This window comes from Cnephaeus nilssonii (assembly GCF_951640355.1).
Source record: "Cnephaeus nilssonii genome assembly, chromosome: 11".
NCBI classification, from domain to species: Eukaryota; Metazoa; Chordata; class Mammalia; order Chiroptera; family Vespertilionidae; genus Cnephaeus; species Cnephaeus nilssonii.
This window is the reverse complement of record NC_137082.1, coordinates 30,046,140-30,064,427: the sequence shown is the minus strand read 5'-3', so window position 1 is coordinate 30,064,427 and position 18,288 is coordinate 30,046,140. Positions and strand designations below refer to the sequence as shown.

The 18,288-nt window shown below is 61.7% G+C and overlaps 1 protein-coding gene across 14 annotated transcripts; it reads right to left on the bottom strand.

Moving 5' to 3' along the window:
* Positions 1–929: 929 nt before the first annotated feature.
* ADAM33 (ADAM metallopeptidase domain 33) lies at positions 930–13,535 on the bottom strand. 14 transcript variants are annotated; one of them, XM_079784031.1, is made up of 22 exons: positions 13,372–13,535; positions 11,305–11,384; positions 9,209–9,338; positions 8,860–8,936; positions 6,708–6,784; positions 6,433–6,622; positions 6,130–6,195; positions 5,979–6,050; positions 5,635–5,801; positions 5,445–5,529; positions 5,214–5,356; positions 4,578–5,101; positions 4,370–4,459; positions 3,941–4,045; positions 3,680–3,788; positions 3,382–3,580; positions 3,208–3,285; positions 3,016–3,124; positions 2,800–2,938; positions 1,613–1,704; positions 1,375–1,447; positions 930–1,114 (listed from the first exon to the last, which is right to left on the bottom strand). In XM_079784031.1, the coding sequence occupies exons 1-21, from the start codon at positions 13,487–13,489 to the stop codon at positions 1,410–1,412; spliced, it is 2,688 nt and encodes an 895-aa protein (XP_079640157.1). In that variant the 5' UTR covers positions 13,490–13,535; the 3' UTR covers positions 930–1,114; positions 1,375–1,409. The 14 variants fall into 14 exon arrangements, 13 of the variants coding, with proteins under 13 accessions (XP_079640157.1, XP_079640163.1, XP_079640158.1 ...); XM_079784037.1 differs by having other exon boundaries at positions 930–1,111; XM_079784032.1 differs by having other exon boundaries at positions 3,941–4,136; positions 4,578–4,755.
* Positions 13,536–18,288: the final 4,753 nt, after the last annotated feature.

Genomic DNA, 18,288 nt, shown 5'->3' with positions numbered 1-18,288 from the left:
CCTTTTTCTGTTTCAAGATCCAGCCCAGGATCCCACGACACTCAGTGGTCATGTTGCCTTACCCTCCTCCAATCTGTGGTAGCTCTCCAGTCTTTCCTTACAAGCCTGGTGCTTCCCCATGCAGCCCTGCATGCCCCCTTTTCTTGGGGACTGTAAGTGATAAAAACTTTCAATGGCATTAATCTCTCCAGGTCCTCACTCAGTCATCTCTATAAATCAAAATCTCACAGATACAAAGAATGCAGGACTTTAGAAAAGTCTCATTCAGCCTCTTGAGCTGGGGGCTGCCTCTTCTGTGCTGCGGAAGGGAGGATCGGACACTTGCAACAATTCCCCAGCTCTTCACACGCTCTGAAGTATGATTTTGCACTCCTCCCATTAAGAGGAGAATTTTTTTCCCCCCAATCCCTGGAACCCAGGCTGGCCCACAGAGTGTTATGGTAAGTAACATGTGCCAGTCATGGAATCTTAGGAGATCTTACAAGCTTCCAATCTATTGCAGGATGAGGTGAGAGAGAACTGGCCTCAGGATCACCATGACTGACTTTTCCTTTTGCCTCTGGCTCCCACCTGGCTTGGGGTGGCACTGTTATTGATCCCGTCTTTACTTAAAAGGTTCATATTTTGTCCATCATGGATATTTAGTGTGTAAGGCCTTTCCGCCTTACCTGGGTGGGTTACACCCAGTACCCCTACCCATCCTGCCCGTCTCATACAGCCCTTTAGCGGCTGCCGCGTGGTGCGGTGGATGTCCACTTGGTCTCGCCGCTGCCCAAGATGTACCTTGTATATGTTCCCTTAATAAACTCTGGTAATGATGGAGTTGTCAGCCTCTTTCTTTGGTCTCTCAGACCTAGGAAGTTTTACATAACAGGTGCATTCTTGGGCTGGCATGATCCAGCCCTAAAGAACAGAGATAGCACTGGGCAAACTGATGAGGCTCTGGGGTCCGGGAGTGGGTAGGGCAGATGTGACTTGCCAGCTGCCTGAAGGTACAGGTCAGCTGACTCTGCCCCTGGCGGTCCAAGTGTCAGTGGCCACCTGTTTTTAAGTGTCCTCATCTCGGGATCCCCCTCTCACCAGAGGCAGGATCTTGGCTTCTGGACTTGACCTGCTGAAATAAAGTGGGGGAGGGGTCATCCCCTGAGAACTGGGACCTCAGGCTGTGGGTCCTGTGGCAGGGACCCCCTGTCCTCCCTCAGTGAGGACCGATGACCCAGGAAGAGCCACAACTTCTCCCGCCCCCACTCCAGAGGCTTCCAGCATCTGGCCTCCGTGACAACCGCTTCAGAACCCAAGCTCGGAAACCCCAGAGCAGGGAGCAGTGAACTGAGGGGCAGTGGGAGGCGGAGGCCCCCGCATCAGGGTACCCACCTCCCTTGCAGGTAGGGCCACAGGGCACAGGTTTCTCAAGGTGGCTGTTGGGCTCTGGCAGGGCTCTCAGTGCCTGGGAGCAATGGGTAGAGAATGAGCGCTGTGAACACAGTTGGCAGTGGCTGCTGGGTGGGTCGGGCACAGGGGACTCAAGGTGGCTGGGTGTTAAGTGTACAGGAGGGGGCCCAAGAGTCCATCCCTTCACTTCCTTCCCCATCCCCCCCTGCACCTCACTCACTGAGGGGTCGGGGCTCTCCAGTGGTCATCGGGCCCAACTCCAGGCGCTGGACACTGGCCGGGGGGTGATCCCTGCATGGGCCATCTTTGGGCCTGACCAGCGAGATAAGAGGCTGGAACAGTGCCACTGAGCAGGACACCCCCTCCCCCCGCCTTCCGTGTTGACTGAGTCTCCACCCTGCTGCCCTAGGTCACTCTCTCTCGTGGCAGCTGTTCTGCACTCTTTGCCATTGGGTGGCCCTACTGCCCTCGATGACTCCAAGCCATTCTGAGCTGCTCACGCTCCATCTCCCAGGGCCTGCCACTCCATGTCTCTTCAAAACAGTCTCCACTGCCCTCCCGACTCCGCCCTGGCGATGACATGCAGCCACTCCCCTCCTGGAGGGCCCCCCGTGCTGATACACCAAGCGCTGAGCACCTTGCACCCCTGCCCACAGACCTGCAATCACTGCTCATTGTGTCAAGGTCCCTCACCTGACACCTGGGACCTGCCTGGTGCCCACCCCTGCCAGGGATGGCCTCCGTCCCTATCTCCAGCCCAAACCCTGCCCTTTCCCTCAGCTTGTGCTAGGCACACCCAAGGCCAGGCTGTGTCCGATGTGGCTATGAGGGGCCTGCCTTGCCCAGGACCCAGTGAAGGGCAGCCCTAGGTCAACCACGCTTGGTATTGTGGAACCCTCCTCCCAGGTTATGAGAGCTGGGTTCTGCGTGGGGCCTTGGCACAAGGGCAACTGGCGCTATGGCTGACCAGTGGTATGGAGTGGAAAGATGGGCCAACCCAGCACTTAGGAACCTGAAGGAGGTAACAGCAGAGATTTAGGCAGGGGAAGTGACAGAGGGCCGAAAGCTCATGAGAAAGAGGCTGCGGGGGGGGGGGGGGGAGGGCCTTGAGGGGCACAGTGGAGCAGGAACTGCATTATTGGTGGAAACTGGGCCAAGTCAAAGACGAGGCAGCCCCCTGGTGGGAGAAACAGGAGGATGGACAAAAAGGGACTGAACCACAGCCACGGGGAAGGGACCCACACCCTTGGCCCCTGGTGCCTCCTGCTCAAGGCTTCTTTCCACTACCTCAGCTGCCTCTCTGCCTCTGCGGACGAGGCCTAAGAACACCACCCAAGCTGTCCCAGCAGAACACTGAGGAGCAGGAACCACAGGAGTGGGCTCAGGGAGCAGGGACCCAGAGCCTACCCACTGTCCCTCCTTGAGCCGCACAGGCATTGCTGAAGCTGGGATCCCCGCTGCCGGTAGCAGCACCAGGCCAAGGCGGCCCCAGGAAGCAGAGGCAGTAGGAAGCTGAAGATCGCTGCCAGCAGGAAGGCATCGTGGTCTGCAAAGGACCAGGTGGGGCTGAGTCCTACGGAGGTGCCCCACGGGGCCCGGCCCCCCTTGCCCCCATGTGCCCACTTTCAGGCTGCACCGGGCCGCTGTCCAGGCTGCCCCCCGACCCTGGCTGGTCGCAGGAGGGTGGAGCCCAGCCAGGATCACAGTGGCAGTTATGGTTGCTGTTGCAAACCTGCAGAGGAAGAGAAAAGGAGGGTCCCATGGGATCAGGGACCTCAAGGTCACCCCCCCACACACACACTCAAGACCACTCACCCCATGGCCGTGGCAGGCGGTCAGACAGAGCTCCAACTCCTGAAAGGTAGTGTTCTGGCAGCGCCTGTCCTGGCACACCTATGGGCAGTGGTGTGCACTAAGCTCTGTGGGGGAGTGATGCTTTGGCCTCTAGGGACTCAAGTGGCAGGGAGGGCTGGGGTGGGCAGGGCTCACCATTGTAGGTCCACACTGGGTGCCTGGCTCCACCAGGCCCAAGTCAGGCCGGTCCAGCTGGGCACCCGGTAGCAGGAAGGCTCCCCTGCAAGTCACCTCCCGGCTGTTCAGGCGGAGGGCAGAGTCCACCGGCATCGTGTGTGGTGCCAGTGGGCTCTGCTCCCCGCCCTGGCACTGCAGCTTCCCACACTGCGCATCCCTGGGGACCAATTGGCCTGTCAAGCAGCATGGGGGGGGGGCGGGTCCCCTTGTCTCCAACCCACTCCCCAGCTTCCGGTCCCTCGGCTCCTGTCCTCACCTCTGCGTACAAGGCACGTAGCTGCCCTCTTCATCCCTTCCGCAGTTGCCGTGGGCGTTTCCGGCCGCGTTCACCACGTGGAAACAGGCCTCAGGTGCTGGGCGGGAGCCTGGAGAAGCAGGGGCGGGGCTGGGGACTAGGCTGCCCCCGCCCTCAGTTCTCCCCCTACGCCCCCGTCCCCGCCCCCCCATCTTTCCTAGAGTAGAAAATTCCTCAGACCCCAGGGTAGGGACGGGTGCAAGGGCGCGCGTGCCTTCTCACCAGGTCCCCAGAGCTGCTGGCACTGCTGCTCGAGCGTGGGACACGCGCCGTCCCGGCAGTAGCCACGGCCGCCAGCGCAGGGCGAGCCATCCAGCAGGAAAAGGTCTGGGGGACAGTGGGGAGAGGCGCCCGTGCAGAACTCGGGGAGGTCACAGTCTCCCGCAGCCCGACGGCAGGGCGCGCCCGCCGGCTTCAGCTGTGCAGGTGACCGCGTGGCGGGAGAGCGACCGAGACACAGAGGACGGTGGACAGTGAGAGATCCGCGCCGACAGCGAGGCTCGGGGGCGGGACCGCCCGGCGGGGGAGCGAGGGGGACCCAAGCGCGGGGTGGAGCCCGCACCCGCGGGGACGGAGGGCGCCAACCTGCCAGGGCAAACGGGGCTGCTCCAAGCACCCTCCCCCCTCACGCCGAGCCTGCCCTGCCCTCACCTGGCAGCCGGCGCAGCAATCCCCGCGGGAGCACTGGGCCCCCGCACGCAGCGAGCAGTTGTGGGCGAAGCAGCAGGGGTCGGGGCACTCCTGCAGCCAAAAAGGCGGGAAGGGACCAGGTGGGGAGCAGCGCCCCGACCTTGGCGGAGGGGGGGCGGGCCGGGGCCAGCCGTGGCCTCCAGGGGCCGGGCGCGCGCGGGGACCTCACCTGGCCGGCGCCGCAGTCGCACGCCTCGCCCTCCTCCACGAAGCCGTTGCCGCAGCGCGCCCGCCGCACCGCCAGCCCGGAGCCCGGCGTGTTGGAGAGGCACGAGCCGCCCCCCTTGCGGAAGAAGGCGCGCAGCTGGCGGCGGCTGCAGGCGCTGAACACGCGGGGGAACGGGTGCCTGCGGGCGGGGGAGGGCGTCGGGGCGTGCAGGGATCACCGCCCTGAACGCCCTGCTCCTCTCCGACCCCTCCAGAACCCCCCGTGCGCGGCCACACAGCTGCTCCAATGCTTTAGGGGCAGAGCCCAGAGTGGGCAAGTAACCGGAGCAAAGGCACACAGCTGGGCCAGGCGGGAGGGTGCGACTCCCGGAACGTCCAATCCCGACCCAACGCGGCCCGTCCTGTAGGAACAGCCTGGCTAGGTGTTTCTGAAAAGAATCTTCACACTCGTGAGAACTCCCTCTCCTGTGTTCACTCCATGTCAGCCTCATCACTCGGGGCCGGTGCATTTCACAGAAGAGGAAACTGGGAGAGAAGCATCCACCCAAAGGAATGCAGCCCAGGAAGGGCCCCAGGGTCACGGGGGGCCCCCCACCCAGCCCCTCTCCGCCCTCCCCACCCGGTTGGTCGCCCGTACCCAGTGGCTGCTGCCATGACGCAGCCGCCTGGCTCCGCTGCCGCCTCCACGCAGCAGCCGTCGGGGTCGTGGCTGAGGCCCAGGCTGTGGCCTATCTCGTGGGCCATGGTCGCTGCAGCGCCCATGGGGAGCTCCGAGTGATCCTGCGAGGGCGTGGGGACAGTCACCGCGGGCTGCGGAGAGCGCCCCGCACCTCTGCTCTTGTCCAGTGTCCCGTCCCACGCAGCTCACCGCGGTTACGCCTCCAGAGCTCTCTACGAGGCACATGCCTTCCACGGGTGCCAGGCCCACGGTGTCGCCCTGGAAAGCGCGGCCCCTGAGGGTGGAGTGCAGCGTGACCGGGTGACGCGGGGGGGGGGGGGGGGGGGGGGGAGGAGGAGCCGCCCAGCGGGGGACCCGTGTGGGGATGGGAGGCACCCACGTGAGCAGCTGCGTGGAGTCGTGTGGCCGCCGCCGCCACAGCCCCCGGCGCCACTGCAGGAAAGCCCAGAGCGTGTTGTTCGCGTCCGGCGTGATGCGGATCCGGTCCTGCTCAGTCCACACTTCTAGGCCGGTCAGCGCCACCTGAATGTCCAGGGTCCTGAGAATCTATGGGCAGGGCAGGACGGGCCTGAAGCAGGCACCAGGCACACCATCCTGCTGGCGGCCCCCCTCTGGCCCCCTACATGCTCTCTCCCCATCTCCAAGCCTGCCTCCTCCAGCGGGGACCTGCCCGCCCCTGTGGCCGCCACTACCAGGGGATGTCTTCCCACCCATCGCCCCGACCTGGTCCACGTAGTTGGCGATCTCCAGAAGCCGCTGTTTGGTGTGGTTTAAGTCCCGGTGCTGGGTCACAAACTGGAAAGGCAGCAATGTGGTGATGTGACAGGCTGACTGGCCCCTCTCAGCCCACCAACCCCCTGGAGTCTCCTCTCACCAGGGTGTGATCCGCCACTATGTACAGCTCCAGGAACTTCCGGCTTCGTCGGGCCTCCCTCCGGTCCTGCAGAGAGGCAACAGTGACCCTGAGTGGCAGGCTGCTGGCTTGAGCCCTGACAGCCAACCCCAATCCCTGGAAAGCACAAAGTTAACTTTAAAATTTTTCAAGAACTTGTTTCTTCAGCCTCCAAATAAATATCAGGACAGGAGACCCTGAACATGGGCCACACTTTCCTGTCTTTCGGATTTGGAGGGCTGTGGGTACTGTATTCCCACTCCCACCCCTGTCTGTGCCCCTGACCCTGATCTGGGTGGCAGGAGAAAGGCTGGTCATGTTCCTTTTGTCTTCAGGATCCTTCTGGCCACAGACCCCTTTCCAGCTAAGTAGCTGCTCTGTCCAGAAGATCCTGTGGGTGGAGACATCCTCGGCATTCCCAGCTGGCCAGGGATGCACATAATAGCTGACATTGCTGCTGAGCGTGATCAGACCCCTAGGATGCAGAGGGGTGCAGAAGGGGGCGTGAGCGAATTCTTACCCCAGCCCCGGGCCCAGCCCCCTCCCCCAGAACTCCTCACCTTATCCCAGAGCAGGTGCTGAGGACTACCCAGGAGTCCGGGAAGCCCCTCACATGCCCATGGTAATAGCAATGATCCTGGAGAGCAAGGGATCCAGCCTCAAATCTCAGCCAGGACTGAAGTGGGAAGGGCAAGAAAGCAGGCTTGGGGGTGGGGAAGGGTTGGCTCCAGCCTCTCCTTAGGAACAGGAGAATGGGGAACGAAGGGTGGGGAGGCCCTCGGGGAGTGCATCCCTAGCACCCCTCGCCCTGTCCTCAGTGCCCATGGAAGTATCTCACCCTCTGGTTGGGGACCAGCACCACTGGCTGCCCATCCGGGCTGTAGTGGGTTTCTGTGTATCCTGCGGCCAGCAGCCTGCTGGGAAGGGGTGTTGTAGGGATCACCTAATTCAGCTCTGCCTCCTCCAGGATGCCCTCCAGCCTTCCTCCCTGAATGCTAATTGAGCAGCTCTGTGAGTGAGGCACAGGGCTAGCACTTAAGAAGCACCCAGCCCGGCCGATGTTACTCAGTGGTTTAGCATTGACCTATGAACCAGGGGGTAACGGTTCGATTCCTGGTCAGGGCACATGCCCGGGTTGCAGGCTTAATCCCCAGTAAGGGGCGTGCAGGAGGTAGCCGATCAATGGTTCTCCCTCATCATTGATGTTTCCACCTCTCTTTCCCTCTCTGAAATCAATAAAAATATTATTTTTTAAAAAAGAAGCACCCACAATGTGTCTTAGGAAAGGGACAGGAATGACTATGTGTTGCTTAGCTCAGAAAAACCTTGGTCTACAGGGAGAAAAGCGAAGAACAGGAAGGAGCCTTGGTGATGGCTTAGATGTGGGAACTGGGAGTGTGGGAAGCATCAGGGAGGAGCAGCAATAGGGGCAGTTTGTGATCCTGTGGAGCCTGCGGCAGGCGGCTGCTTCCCCAGGCCTAGGGCTGGGCAGGAGGAGAGGACTCAGGAGACACTGCTGAGGAGGTGGGACTTGGAGCCAAGGAAGTGTGGTTGAATTCCCTAGGTGGCACTTCCTGCTGCCTAGCCTTGTTGGGCATCTGGCCAAACCTCTCTCTAGTCCACCTCCCTACCTCAAGGATCCTTAAATCTTCTCCTATGGCCTGCAGACCCCACATATCTTCCCAATGGTCCTTCAGTGATGCTCATTCCCTTAATGATTCCATCTTTGGGCCCCATCTCACCAGGATCCTTCCCACCAAGATGGATCAACCATAAGTCAATCTCTCTTCAAGAAAACCCTTGACCCCCGCCTCACCTTGACCTCTATACTGCCAGACCACCCAAAGATCTGTGATGCCTGCTTCTCCACCCACCCCCAACCCCCAGTCTTTCCTTCACCTTCTCAAGCTTTGCTCCTCACTCCATGCACATACACAACCTTAGGAGGTAGGTGATATGATCAACCCATTTCATGTGGGGGACACCAAACCCCAGAGAAACCGTGGGTAGGCATGGTGGAACTAGCTTATTCCTAGTCCATCTGATTCCATGGGGGAGAAGAACGTGAGTGGAGTGCTTAGAGCAGTGCCCGCAACGAAGCAAGCACTGGATACATACATAGCTGTTGGTAATACAGTCAGAATGGTTTTAAGGTCCCACGCTCCGTCTTGGACACCCACCCCATCCAGCCCAGCTCTGCCTGCTCATTCACCAACTTAAAATCTCCGGCTCTGCACCATCCAGGATACTCAGCACTGAAATGGCCTCTATGATCCGGCCCCACGGGGACTCCCCAAATCTGTTGCCCTTTGCTCCCTTCCCTGCCAGACAAATTGTGCTCCCTGAATGTGCCTTGATCTTCGTGCCACTTCACCTTTGCCCTTGTCATTCCATTAGCCTGGCGAGCCTGCCCATCCAGGGAACCTATCTCGGATTCTCTTTGGACTCAGGGTTCTTTCCGCGAGCCCATTAGATGATGCGCCCTCATTTCTGGCAGGGAGCTGATGAGATGCTCCCGGGGTCTGGGTGAAAGATGTGCCCCAAAGCAGGGCTGGCCCAGCCCAACAGGCCATTTCAGCCTCAAGGGAGCCCCCCCCCCCCAATTCCAGCCTCCCTCCTGGGTCCCACCAGTCCCTGCCCCCAGCATCGTTTCCCACCCCCAGAGAGAGAGGCTGTCTTGGCTCCCAGCCCCCTCCCTAGCCTGGTACTCACCGGTTCTTCTCCAACTCCAGGAGGAGCTCCTGGCCTCCAGCCTCCAAGGCTACCAGCCCCGTGTCGAGCGTCAAGGCCTGGGCAAGAAGGAGTGCAGGGCTGAGGTGGCAGGCAGCCCGGCCTCCTGCCTGCCAGGGAGCTGGTGGGTGGGGAGCCAGCTGGCCAGGGAGTTCATGGGGAGAACATGGGGCTGAGGGGCAGAAGGGTCCCCGCTTGCCCTCGTGGGCATGGATGGGTGTGGGGGTGAGAGCATGCTGATGGGCATAGATGGGTGTGGGGGTGAGATGTTCCCAAACTCAGGATGTTTGTTCTGACAACAGCCATTTGATGTAGCCTGTTAGGTACACACCACTTCCTCCCCAGAGAGACGAGGGGTCCCAGAAAGGTGCCCTGCCTTGCTCAGGGTTACTGGGCCTTCCCTCTGGCTCTTCCTCCTCTTTCATGCCTAGGCTTCCTCTGGGCAGGAAGGAAGTGGGGTCCTGAAGACAGTGCAGGGGGTGGGTGGATGTCAGGTAGCCATGGCTCACGCGGGCCTCCTCACAACCTCTTGTTCTGGCATCTTTTCTCCCCACTCCCTGTAGAATTCAGACTTTACTCCTCCACCTCCAATTCTGACAAAATGTCAGGCCCTGAAATTCCTTCGTCTCCAGCAGGCTCGCCCACACCTGTTTCACGGATCCTATGAAGTAAACGCAGACCCCTTGCCTAGGCCAAGAGAAAAACACTGGCGTTCTTGGCCAGATTGGGGCTGGGGGGAGGGGCGCGGGGGGAGAGGTGGGCCTGGCCAGCCTCTCCTTCCCCGCTCCCTTTGCTGCTTCCCACGTGGGAAGACTCATCTGCCTCCCTTGTCCGTTCAGCCTGGCTGGGGGCCCAGAGGCAGAGGCAGTCCAGGAGCCTCCGGGAGAGCTGCTCTGTCTTCGGAATGCTAGCCCCAACCCTCGCTGGCCCTTCCTTTTTAGTCCACAGGGCGCGGGGCTGGGCCGGAGGCCAGGGGGCTCCCAGTCTTGGAGTGGAGACTTCCTCCGCAGGTGGGGCGCAGACAGCTCCCTGCCCCAGCAGGAGCCCAGCAAGGCCCCAGGCATGAGCTCATGGGGCCGGAATGCCACTTGCTTTATTGGAGAACGGTTTGTACCAAGGACAGGCAGCGGCCTCAATGAAAAGCCTCCTCCTGCCACCCCAGACCCCAGAATCCCCTCTCTGTCCCTCTGCACCTCTGTGCCCCTGCTGTCCTCACTTCCTGCCCTCCTAGTGACTTTACTCCTCTCTGTGTACCCCATCCCCGGCCTGAAATGTGAGTGTTTCCTTCCTCTGGGACAGGACGCCCTGCCTCAACACTGACCTCATCTCGGCAGGCTTCCTGGGGGCAAGGGCCAGTAAGAGGGGAAAGCAAGGCCCCTCTGGGATTCCACTCCTGGTCACAGCCCAAGCCAGACCAGGAGGGTCCACAGTCAGGGTGACTCCAGCATGAGCCCAGCCTTTCCCTCTGCTGGTGATGTCCAGGAAAATGATCTCAAAGCTTGGACCAGCGCCATGCTTGACCACTTGAATGGGGACCCTGAGGGTCTGGGGGACCCAGTGAGGGATGTGGGCCTGTGTCAGCCCCCCAGCCTCATGGCAGTGCCCTCCTGCCTTCCTCCGAGGTGGCTTGGACAATGGGTTGTCCTTTCTTGTCTGAAAAGTCAGGATGGAGAGGGCTCTCTAGGTTTGGGGCACATTGGCCAACGGTTTGAAGTCTTTCAGACCCGAGTGGGTCTCAGACTTCTGGGCTAAAGAGCTGTGTGAAGTTGGACAGTTCCTCCAGCCTCTCTGGGCTTCCGTTTGCCCCTCTCTGAGAGGGGCATACCCAGGCCACTGGCCTCCCGGTTTGCAGCGCAGCTAGCTGTGTGGCACACGTGGGTGGGGCTATGGTTGTTCTGAGAGTGTGTGATGGGTGGGTGTTGGGAGGAGACTGGGGCAGAGCATCCTGGAGAAGCAAAATGGGGTGAGCTTGCATCTGAGGGCCACCAGAAGAGTGACCACTGCCCCCTGGACAGGAGTGGATTCTGCATGAGCCCGTGAGGCTGAAGTTTCAGGCCCCTCAATGGCAGGGTCCTGGAGGGTCAGCCATGTGTCCACAGGGTCACATGTTCTGGAAAACTTTGCGAAAGGCAGAGTTCGTGTTTTCTTAAAGAGATCCCCGAAGCTTCATGCCTGGAGAGTTGTGGGAAGGGAGAGAAAGAGGAGGCAGTGGGAGTGAGGGGGGAGCCTGAAAATGACTTCCATGTGTGCAGGCTCACGTAATCTAGATGTCTCCCCACCCCTGCCTGCTAACCCTCAGGGAGGAGCCTAAAGGACCGGGAGCGGGGACTGAGGGGACACAGTGAAACTGCCACACTGCCGTCTGGGGAGGGGCCAAGGGGCTGGAGAGCCTGGGCCCTGCCGAGGAAGCGATGATGTGGCACTGACCGGCTCCGCCAGGGTGACCGTGCGCCAGGCTCCTCCGTCCAGGACCCAGTGAGGGGTGACTGGCTCTCCGGGGGTGTTTCCTGGTGTGAGGACAGAGCACAGGGTGAGGGGGAGCCTGAGGAGCAGAGGGAGGCAGGGACAACAGAGGGATGGGGTTTGACGGCCGCAGGGAGGACCATCCATCTTCAGCAATCCATGGGGTGTCCTGGGAACTGAGGAGCAGCCTGGGGGGGGGGGTATGGCAGAAGAGAGACAGAGGAGCCTAAGAAGGATAGTTCTGCTGGGGATGCTTGGAGCCCCACTGATCTTGGGGGAGGGCTTGGTGTCAAAGGTCACGAGGGAGAGATTAAGGCCACCCGTGCAAGGGGGAAAGAGGAAGGCAGCCTGGGATATTTTTAGACTGGGCAGCAGATGCCTTTAGGGTGAGAGATCTGTGAAGAGGATGCCTGTGTCTCCACCACCCTCTGGGAAAAACAACAGCTAGAGGTTTTCTTGGGAGGCTCACTTTGCTCAGAGCCGCCTTTGGGGGCTTCATGCAGGAAGTGGGGCTTCCAGGGGCCCTGGCCCAGGGGCTGGGGGACAGAGCCTGAGTGCTCCCAGCGGGAGTGGGTGCGCTTCAGGAGCTCCAGGAGGAATACCAGAGCCAAGCATTACTCAGAGGAAGCTGGAATGCTCTCCTGGAATGCCCCCAATCATCTTCCTCCCAAGGACTACAGTGACTCGCACTACACGCCCTGTAGGAGGCAGGCCCCGGGCAGCCCGACCACCCCTCTGGCACTCAGTCCTGGGGAAGCCCAGCTCCCAGACTGACAGCTCCGCTACCTCCACCCAGCCCTGCCCAGGCTGAGGCGTTGGCCTGCGAAAGTGGCTCAGCAACGGCCAGGCCACCACCCCAACTCCTTTCTCCTTCTCTGTCTCCTCCCCGCGACCCCGTCATCAAAGACCTGGAGTAGCAGCAACTCCAGGAGTTCCCTCCCCCCAAGAAGCCCTCCCTGATTGGATGAGTGAGTTGCTATCAAGCAGTTGCCATCAGACAGGGCAAGTGTGGGCAGAGGTCTGAGAGCTTCTGGGGAGAGGGGAGGACCTCTTAGCCCAGAGAGGACTTCACTGGGTGTGGAGAACCAGGTCTTGCTGGGCCCAGGCCTCCCACATATTGGCCTCTGGCACCTTGATGAGGGAGAGGGAGGCAGAGATGGAGCTGTGGTGACTAAGTGAAACTAGGGGAGCCAGTGTAGTGTTGGGGAGCATAGAGCCCCTCTCCACTCCTGCCAGGGGGTTGCATCTCCCTCCCCTGACTGCAGGCTGAGGAGGAGGAATCAGTGGAATGCCTGGGGACCATCACCAAGAGAATGAGGGCTGTGGTCCCTCCCCCTGTTGGGTTCAGGGGTCCTATCCCTGTTGGGTTCCCCCTCCACAGTGCTCTGCAAACTGCCCCCTTCCCAGCCCAGCCTGTCCTGCCTTCTCCCTGACCCTCCCAGGCATTTGATGTCCAGGCCTCCGCCAATCCTCCCACCTACTCAGAGCTGCTGATCCAGAGGGTTGGAGAGGTTACCCTCAGTGAGAAGCCCTCCTCCTCTAACCAAACATGGCAACAGTATCAACTGGTTACACACTGGCCCAAGGCCCAGGATGGGGGTGAGCTTGGGTGATGGGTGAGTGTGGAGGTCACAGGCAGCGATCACAGCAGGGTTTCCGGGGGGCCAGTGGGCTGGGGGCTTTCCAGAGGAGGAAGACCCTTGAGCCCTAAGGGACGGAGGTGCAGGAATGTTTCCACTGGAGGATGGGGCCTGAGAATCCAGGCAGAGGGGTTTGAGGGGCGGCACACCGCTCAGAGGATAAGGATTCCTGCCCCTCTGCCTTGTGGCGGGCACAGTGGCAGGTGGGCAGAGTGTGCAAGTCTGGGCCCTTAGCCCAAGTTCAGGTGAGAATCCCTGGGCAGGACCCAGGGACACCTTCCCAAACCCTCTCTGTTCCCTGTCCTGGAGGCGCATTCCCGGGAGGGGGTCGGTTCAACCCCTCCATCCCCTGACAGTGACCAAGCCTGCCCCTCGGGGCGCTCCCACTCACCGCGGACCGCCTCGGCCCCCCACACCGACCACGGTAGTCGCAGTAGCAGCAGCAGCAGCAGCAGCAGCAGCAGCCAAGCCGGCGGCGACCCTGGAGCCCTCAGAGACCCCGGGCCCATCGCGGTGAGCGCCTGGACTTCTGAGCTCCGGCTCCGGCTCCGGCTCCGCTCCGAGCCCCGCCCCAGCTGGATCGCCGCCGACCCACTCCCTGAGCAGCCGGCCCGCCCGCCTCATCTGCCCAGCCCCTCCCCGCGGACCCCGCACGCAACCCCGGCCACCCCGCCGCGCCCGCAGCCGGCCCTATCCCGACCCTGGACGGCAGAACCCGAGTCCGCCAGCGCCCGGGGAGCCTGGGCGGGAAGGGAACCCCCCGGGACCGGCCCGCGCCATCCCGCCCCACAGGTCTCAGAGCGCCCCATACTTGTAGGAGTGGAGGGTGGGGATGGGGTGCGGACCCTCGGGAAAGGCCTTTGAGGACCGCGGCGGAGGGGACAAAGGCCACCTGTCGCGGCTCGGGTCTGCCCATGGAACGTCCCCGCTCCGTGGTCTCCTGGGGCGGACCTCTGCCCCCTCCTGGTCACCAGTTCTGCCCAGGGGCGCCCTGGAGAGCACCCCGAGGAGCAGGGAGGCGGGGGCGACCCTGACAGGTGCGGCGCGGCCCGAACTAGTCTCTGTGTCCCCGTGGCCGCCAGCCCCCGCCCCGCGGAGCTCCCGGGTGGGCGAGGGGAGCGAGCCGAGGCCGCTCTTCTGACGGCTCTGTGCCGCTCAGAGGTGGGGGCTGGCGCACAGGTAGGGGGGGGGAGCCCTAAGTCCCCGGCGTTGGCCTGGGGTGGGGGTGGGGGGTACAAAACCATAGACTCCCGGACGTTAGGGATCCTTTGGGCCACAGTAACATCTGCTTCTTGTTTTAAAGGTTTGTTTGTGTACTGAGTAGTAAATTCGAAAGTTGCAAGTATTCCCATAGGGAGGGATATTAACTTTTGAGCAAATCTATTGGTTGTTGAGAAATCAGAGTGTGGCAATTCCGTTAGTAAGAGTTTCAGCAGCAAGGGAAATCTGTGTTCGCCTAATTCAAACATCAAAAAGCGTAAGATGTTTAGGTAACATCCCTCCCTCTTCTGTGTCCACCTTCTCAGCCCACATCCCCCAACAGGAAGCCACTAATTATTAGTGTAGGCTTTTAGATTATTTTATACATTCCCGAGATAATACAGACGTATTTTTCTCTGATTAACATTTTTCTGCACCTTGATTTTTTTTTTTCACTTACTACACCTTGGAGATTCTTCTATAGTGATAATGAGACCACTCAGTGAATTTAGAGTGGTCTCATTATCACTATTCTCATAATTATTAAGGTACAATTTACATACAATACAATGCACCTTATATGATGTGCAATTAGATGAGTTTTTTTTTTTTTAATTTCTTTATTGATTAAGGTGTCACATATTTGTCCTCATCCCCCCATTCCCATCCCACACCCCTCCCCTTGGATGCCCCAACCCTCTGTTGAACTTAAGCATTGGTTAGGCTCATATGCATGCACACAAGACCTTTGGTTGATCTCTCCCCCCCCCCCACCCTCCCCCATCCTCCCTCTGAGGCCCGATAGTCCGATCGATGCCTCCTTGTTTCTGGTTCTGTTCTTGTTCATCAGTCTATGTTGTTCATCATTTCCCCTAGATGAGCGAAATCATGTGTCACTATAGATATACTTATAAGAATTGAATGTGCGACGAGCAATAATAGTTATGCTGACAGGCAAATGAATCAGTCTGTAGTGAGTTTCTTTCTGGACCAACAGTTCTTTTGAGACCCAATATCAATGTCCACCGGTTCCCTATGAGTACATGTCGGCACTGACCCCTCAGCTCTGGATGGTGGACAAATGGTGGTAATGCAGGTCCGACTCCCTCTGGTTTGGTCTCGGCTGGACCCAGGGGCACTGCTTCACCCGGATTCAGGGGCCCACGGCCTCGCCCGGACCCGGGGCCAGGCTCACCCGGATCCAGGGGCCCGCGGCCTCGCCCCGACCCGGGGCCCAGGGCTCACCCGGCTCCAGGGGCCCGCGGCCTCGCCCGGACCCGGGGCCCAGGGCTCACCCGGCTCCAGGGGCCCGCGGCCTCGCCCGGACCCGGGGCCCAGGGCTCACCCGGCTCCAGGGGCCCGCGGCCTCGCCCGGACCCGGGGCCCAGGGCTCACCCGGCTCCAGGGGCCCGCGGCCTCGCCCGGACCCGGGGCCCAGGGCTCACCCGGCTCCAGGGGCCCGCGGCCTCGCCCGGACCCGGGGCCCAGGGCTCACCCGGCTCCAGGGGCCCGCGGCCTCGCCCGGACCCGGGGCCCAGGGCTCACCCGGCTCCAGGGGCCCGCGGCCTCGCCCGGACCCGGGGCCCAGGGCTCACCCGGCTCCAGGGGCCCGCGGCCTCGCCCGGACCCGGGGCCCAGGGCTCACCCGGCTCCAGGGGCCCGCGGCCTCGCCCGGACCCGGGGCCCAGGGCTCACCCGGCTCCAGGCGCCCGCGGCCTCGCCCCGACCCGGGGCCCAGGGCTCACCCGGCTCCAGGGGCCCGCGGCCTCGCCCGGACCCGGGGCCCAGGGCTCACCCGGCTCCAGGGGCCCGCGGCCTCGCCCCGACCCGGGGCCCAGGGCTCACCCGGCTCCAGGGGCCCGCGGCCTCGCCCCGACCCGGGGCCCAGGGCTCACCCGGCTCCAGGGGCCCGCGGCCTCGCCCCGACCCGGGGCCCAGGGCTCACCCGGCTCCAGGGGCCCGCGGCCTCGCCCCGACCCGGGGCCCAGGGCTCACCCGGCTCCAGGGGCCCGCGGCCTCGCCCGGACCCGGGGCCCAGGGCTCGCCCGGCTCCAGGGGCCCGCGGCCTCGCCCGGACCCGGGGCCCAGGGCTCGCCCGGCTCCAGGGGCCCGCGGCCTCGCCCCGACCCGGGGCCCAGGGCTCACCTGGACCCAGGGGCGCACGGCCTCGCCCGGACCCGGGGCCCAGGGCTCACCCGGACCCAGGGGCGCACGGCCTTGCCCGGACCCAGGATTCAGCTTCACCCGGACCCAGGGGCGCATGGCCTCGCCCGGACCCAGGGGCACGTGGCCTCACCCGGACCCGGGGCCCAGCCTCACCCTGACCCAGTTCCCAGCCTCACCCATACCCAGGGGCACGCGGCTTCACCCGGATCCGGGACCCAGCGGGGTTTCGTCTTCTTGATCCCAATTCCTGTTGGTCAATTCCCTCTCAGCAATTCCTTCGGCCATTTTCTCAGAGTTCCAGGGCAGCCACCGCAGAACTCGTTGGGCGGCGGGCTCGGCGAAGCTCCGGTGTGCCCGGTGCGCGGCGGCGGGCTGGTCCGGGGTGGCTGCGTCGGCCCTTGGGTCTGCAGCGGTGGCCGGTCGCCGAGCGTGCGCACCTGGCCGCTTCCGGGGCGTTGAGATTCTTGAAGGACTCGGAGGTCAGCAAGTGCGTAGTCTCCCGCCCCATGTCTCCCAGGGGCTCGTCTGTCCGTGCTCGGCAGCAAGTGAAGCCTTCCCCTCAGCCGGAGACCGCTGGGGGAACTGCACCGAGCACGTTCCAGGCCGCCATTGTGTCGCCTGAGCCGTAGTTTTTAAAGTGTGGTCTTTGGGTCACCGGCATCAGCTTCATCCCGCGTACCCCTCTCTTTTATTCTAGTTGTATAGCATCCGCTCAGTTAGCCCTCCGGTGGTTCTGGATGGTGTCTGCTCTGCTCTCCCGTTGTAGTCTCAAAACCGTTGTGGTAGGCAGCAATCAGGCTTCTGCCCTATGCCTCCATCTTGGTCCTTGTTTGTATAGTTAAGTCTTGATTGTTGTTGGTGTCACTGGGAGGAATTGTCCTCCAGGCCTATTGGCCGTGCGGACCCTCTGTGTCTATAAAGGAAGAGTTGCTGTGCGGAAGACACGCCTATGTGCCGGGTCTTGGTGCAGCAAGGCTTCGGCGCTCACTGCGTCTGCCTCTTGAATGTGTCCCTTATGGGAGTGGTCGAAGTCTGGTGTCATCTCACACCGACCACTAGATGCCCTCATTTCTGGGTCTCCAATGTAGTGTAGGTCAGCTACTGCCTGTGGCCCTTCAGCAGGAATTACAGCATCCCTTATATTCGTGACCTGTTTCGGTGCCTTCCCCTTTTGGCTGCCTCCCTATCGCTCAGCTTCCCCAATCTCCCTAGGTGGTCGCTCTTGATATCCCCCTTTGTGGGCTGAGTGCAAAGTCTTGGTGTTGTTAAGCCTTGATTGCTGTTGGTACACTGGGAGGATGTGACCTCCGGCCCAATTGGCTGTGAGGATCAGCTGTGTCTATGCCGGGAGACAGCCCCATTCAACTAGACTTGCAAAATTGTAAAAGCCTCTGTGTTCAGCTTGGATGGGGCGGAGTTACAGGGCGGAGCCTACCGCCTTGGCTTCCTGTCAGCCCCGCCCTATGAGGTTCCTGTGTCCCTCCGTACTCCCAGCAAACACCTCTGAGAGAAAAGTGCCCTGGAGTTTCGCACGCTGCCAAACAGTCTAGTCTCTCCCCCAATGAATCTGGATTCCCAGATTCTCTCCCGGAACTGGGTTTCCGTGTAGTCAGAATTGGGGCTCACCTCAGTCTGGCGCTTTTGTCTCCTTCCCTCCAGGGCGACTCAGCGGCACAGTCAACAGCCCATCCTCCGCGCACAATCCCCTGCGCACCTCCGGTGCTCTGCTCTTCGCCGCCTCTCTGCATCTCTGCCCCACAGCCCAGCTTTCCCCAGTATGAGCCTGGCATCCCCGGGACTTTCCCGGAACTGGGGTTCAGTGCAGTTGGAACTAGGGATTCAGCACAGTCCGGAGCTTTTGTCTCCTTCCCGCTAGGGCAATCCAGCGGCACAGACAACAGACCCTCCTCTGCGCGCATTCCCGTGCGCGGCTCCGGCGCAG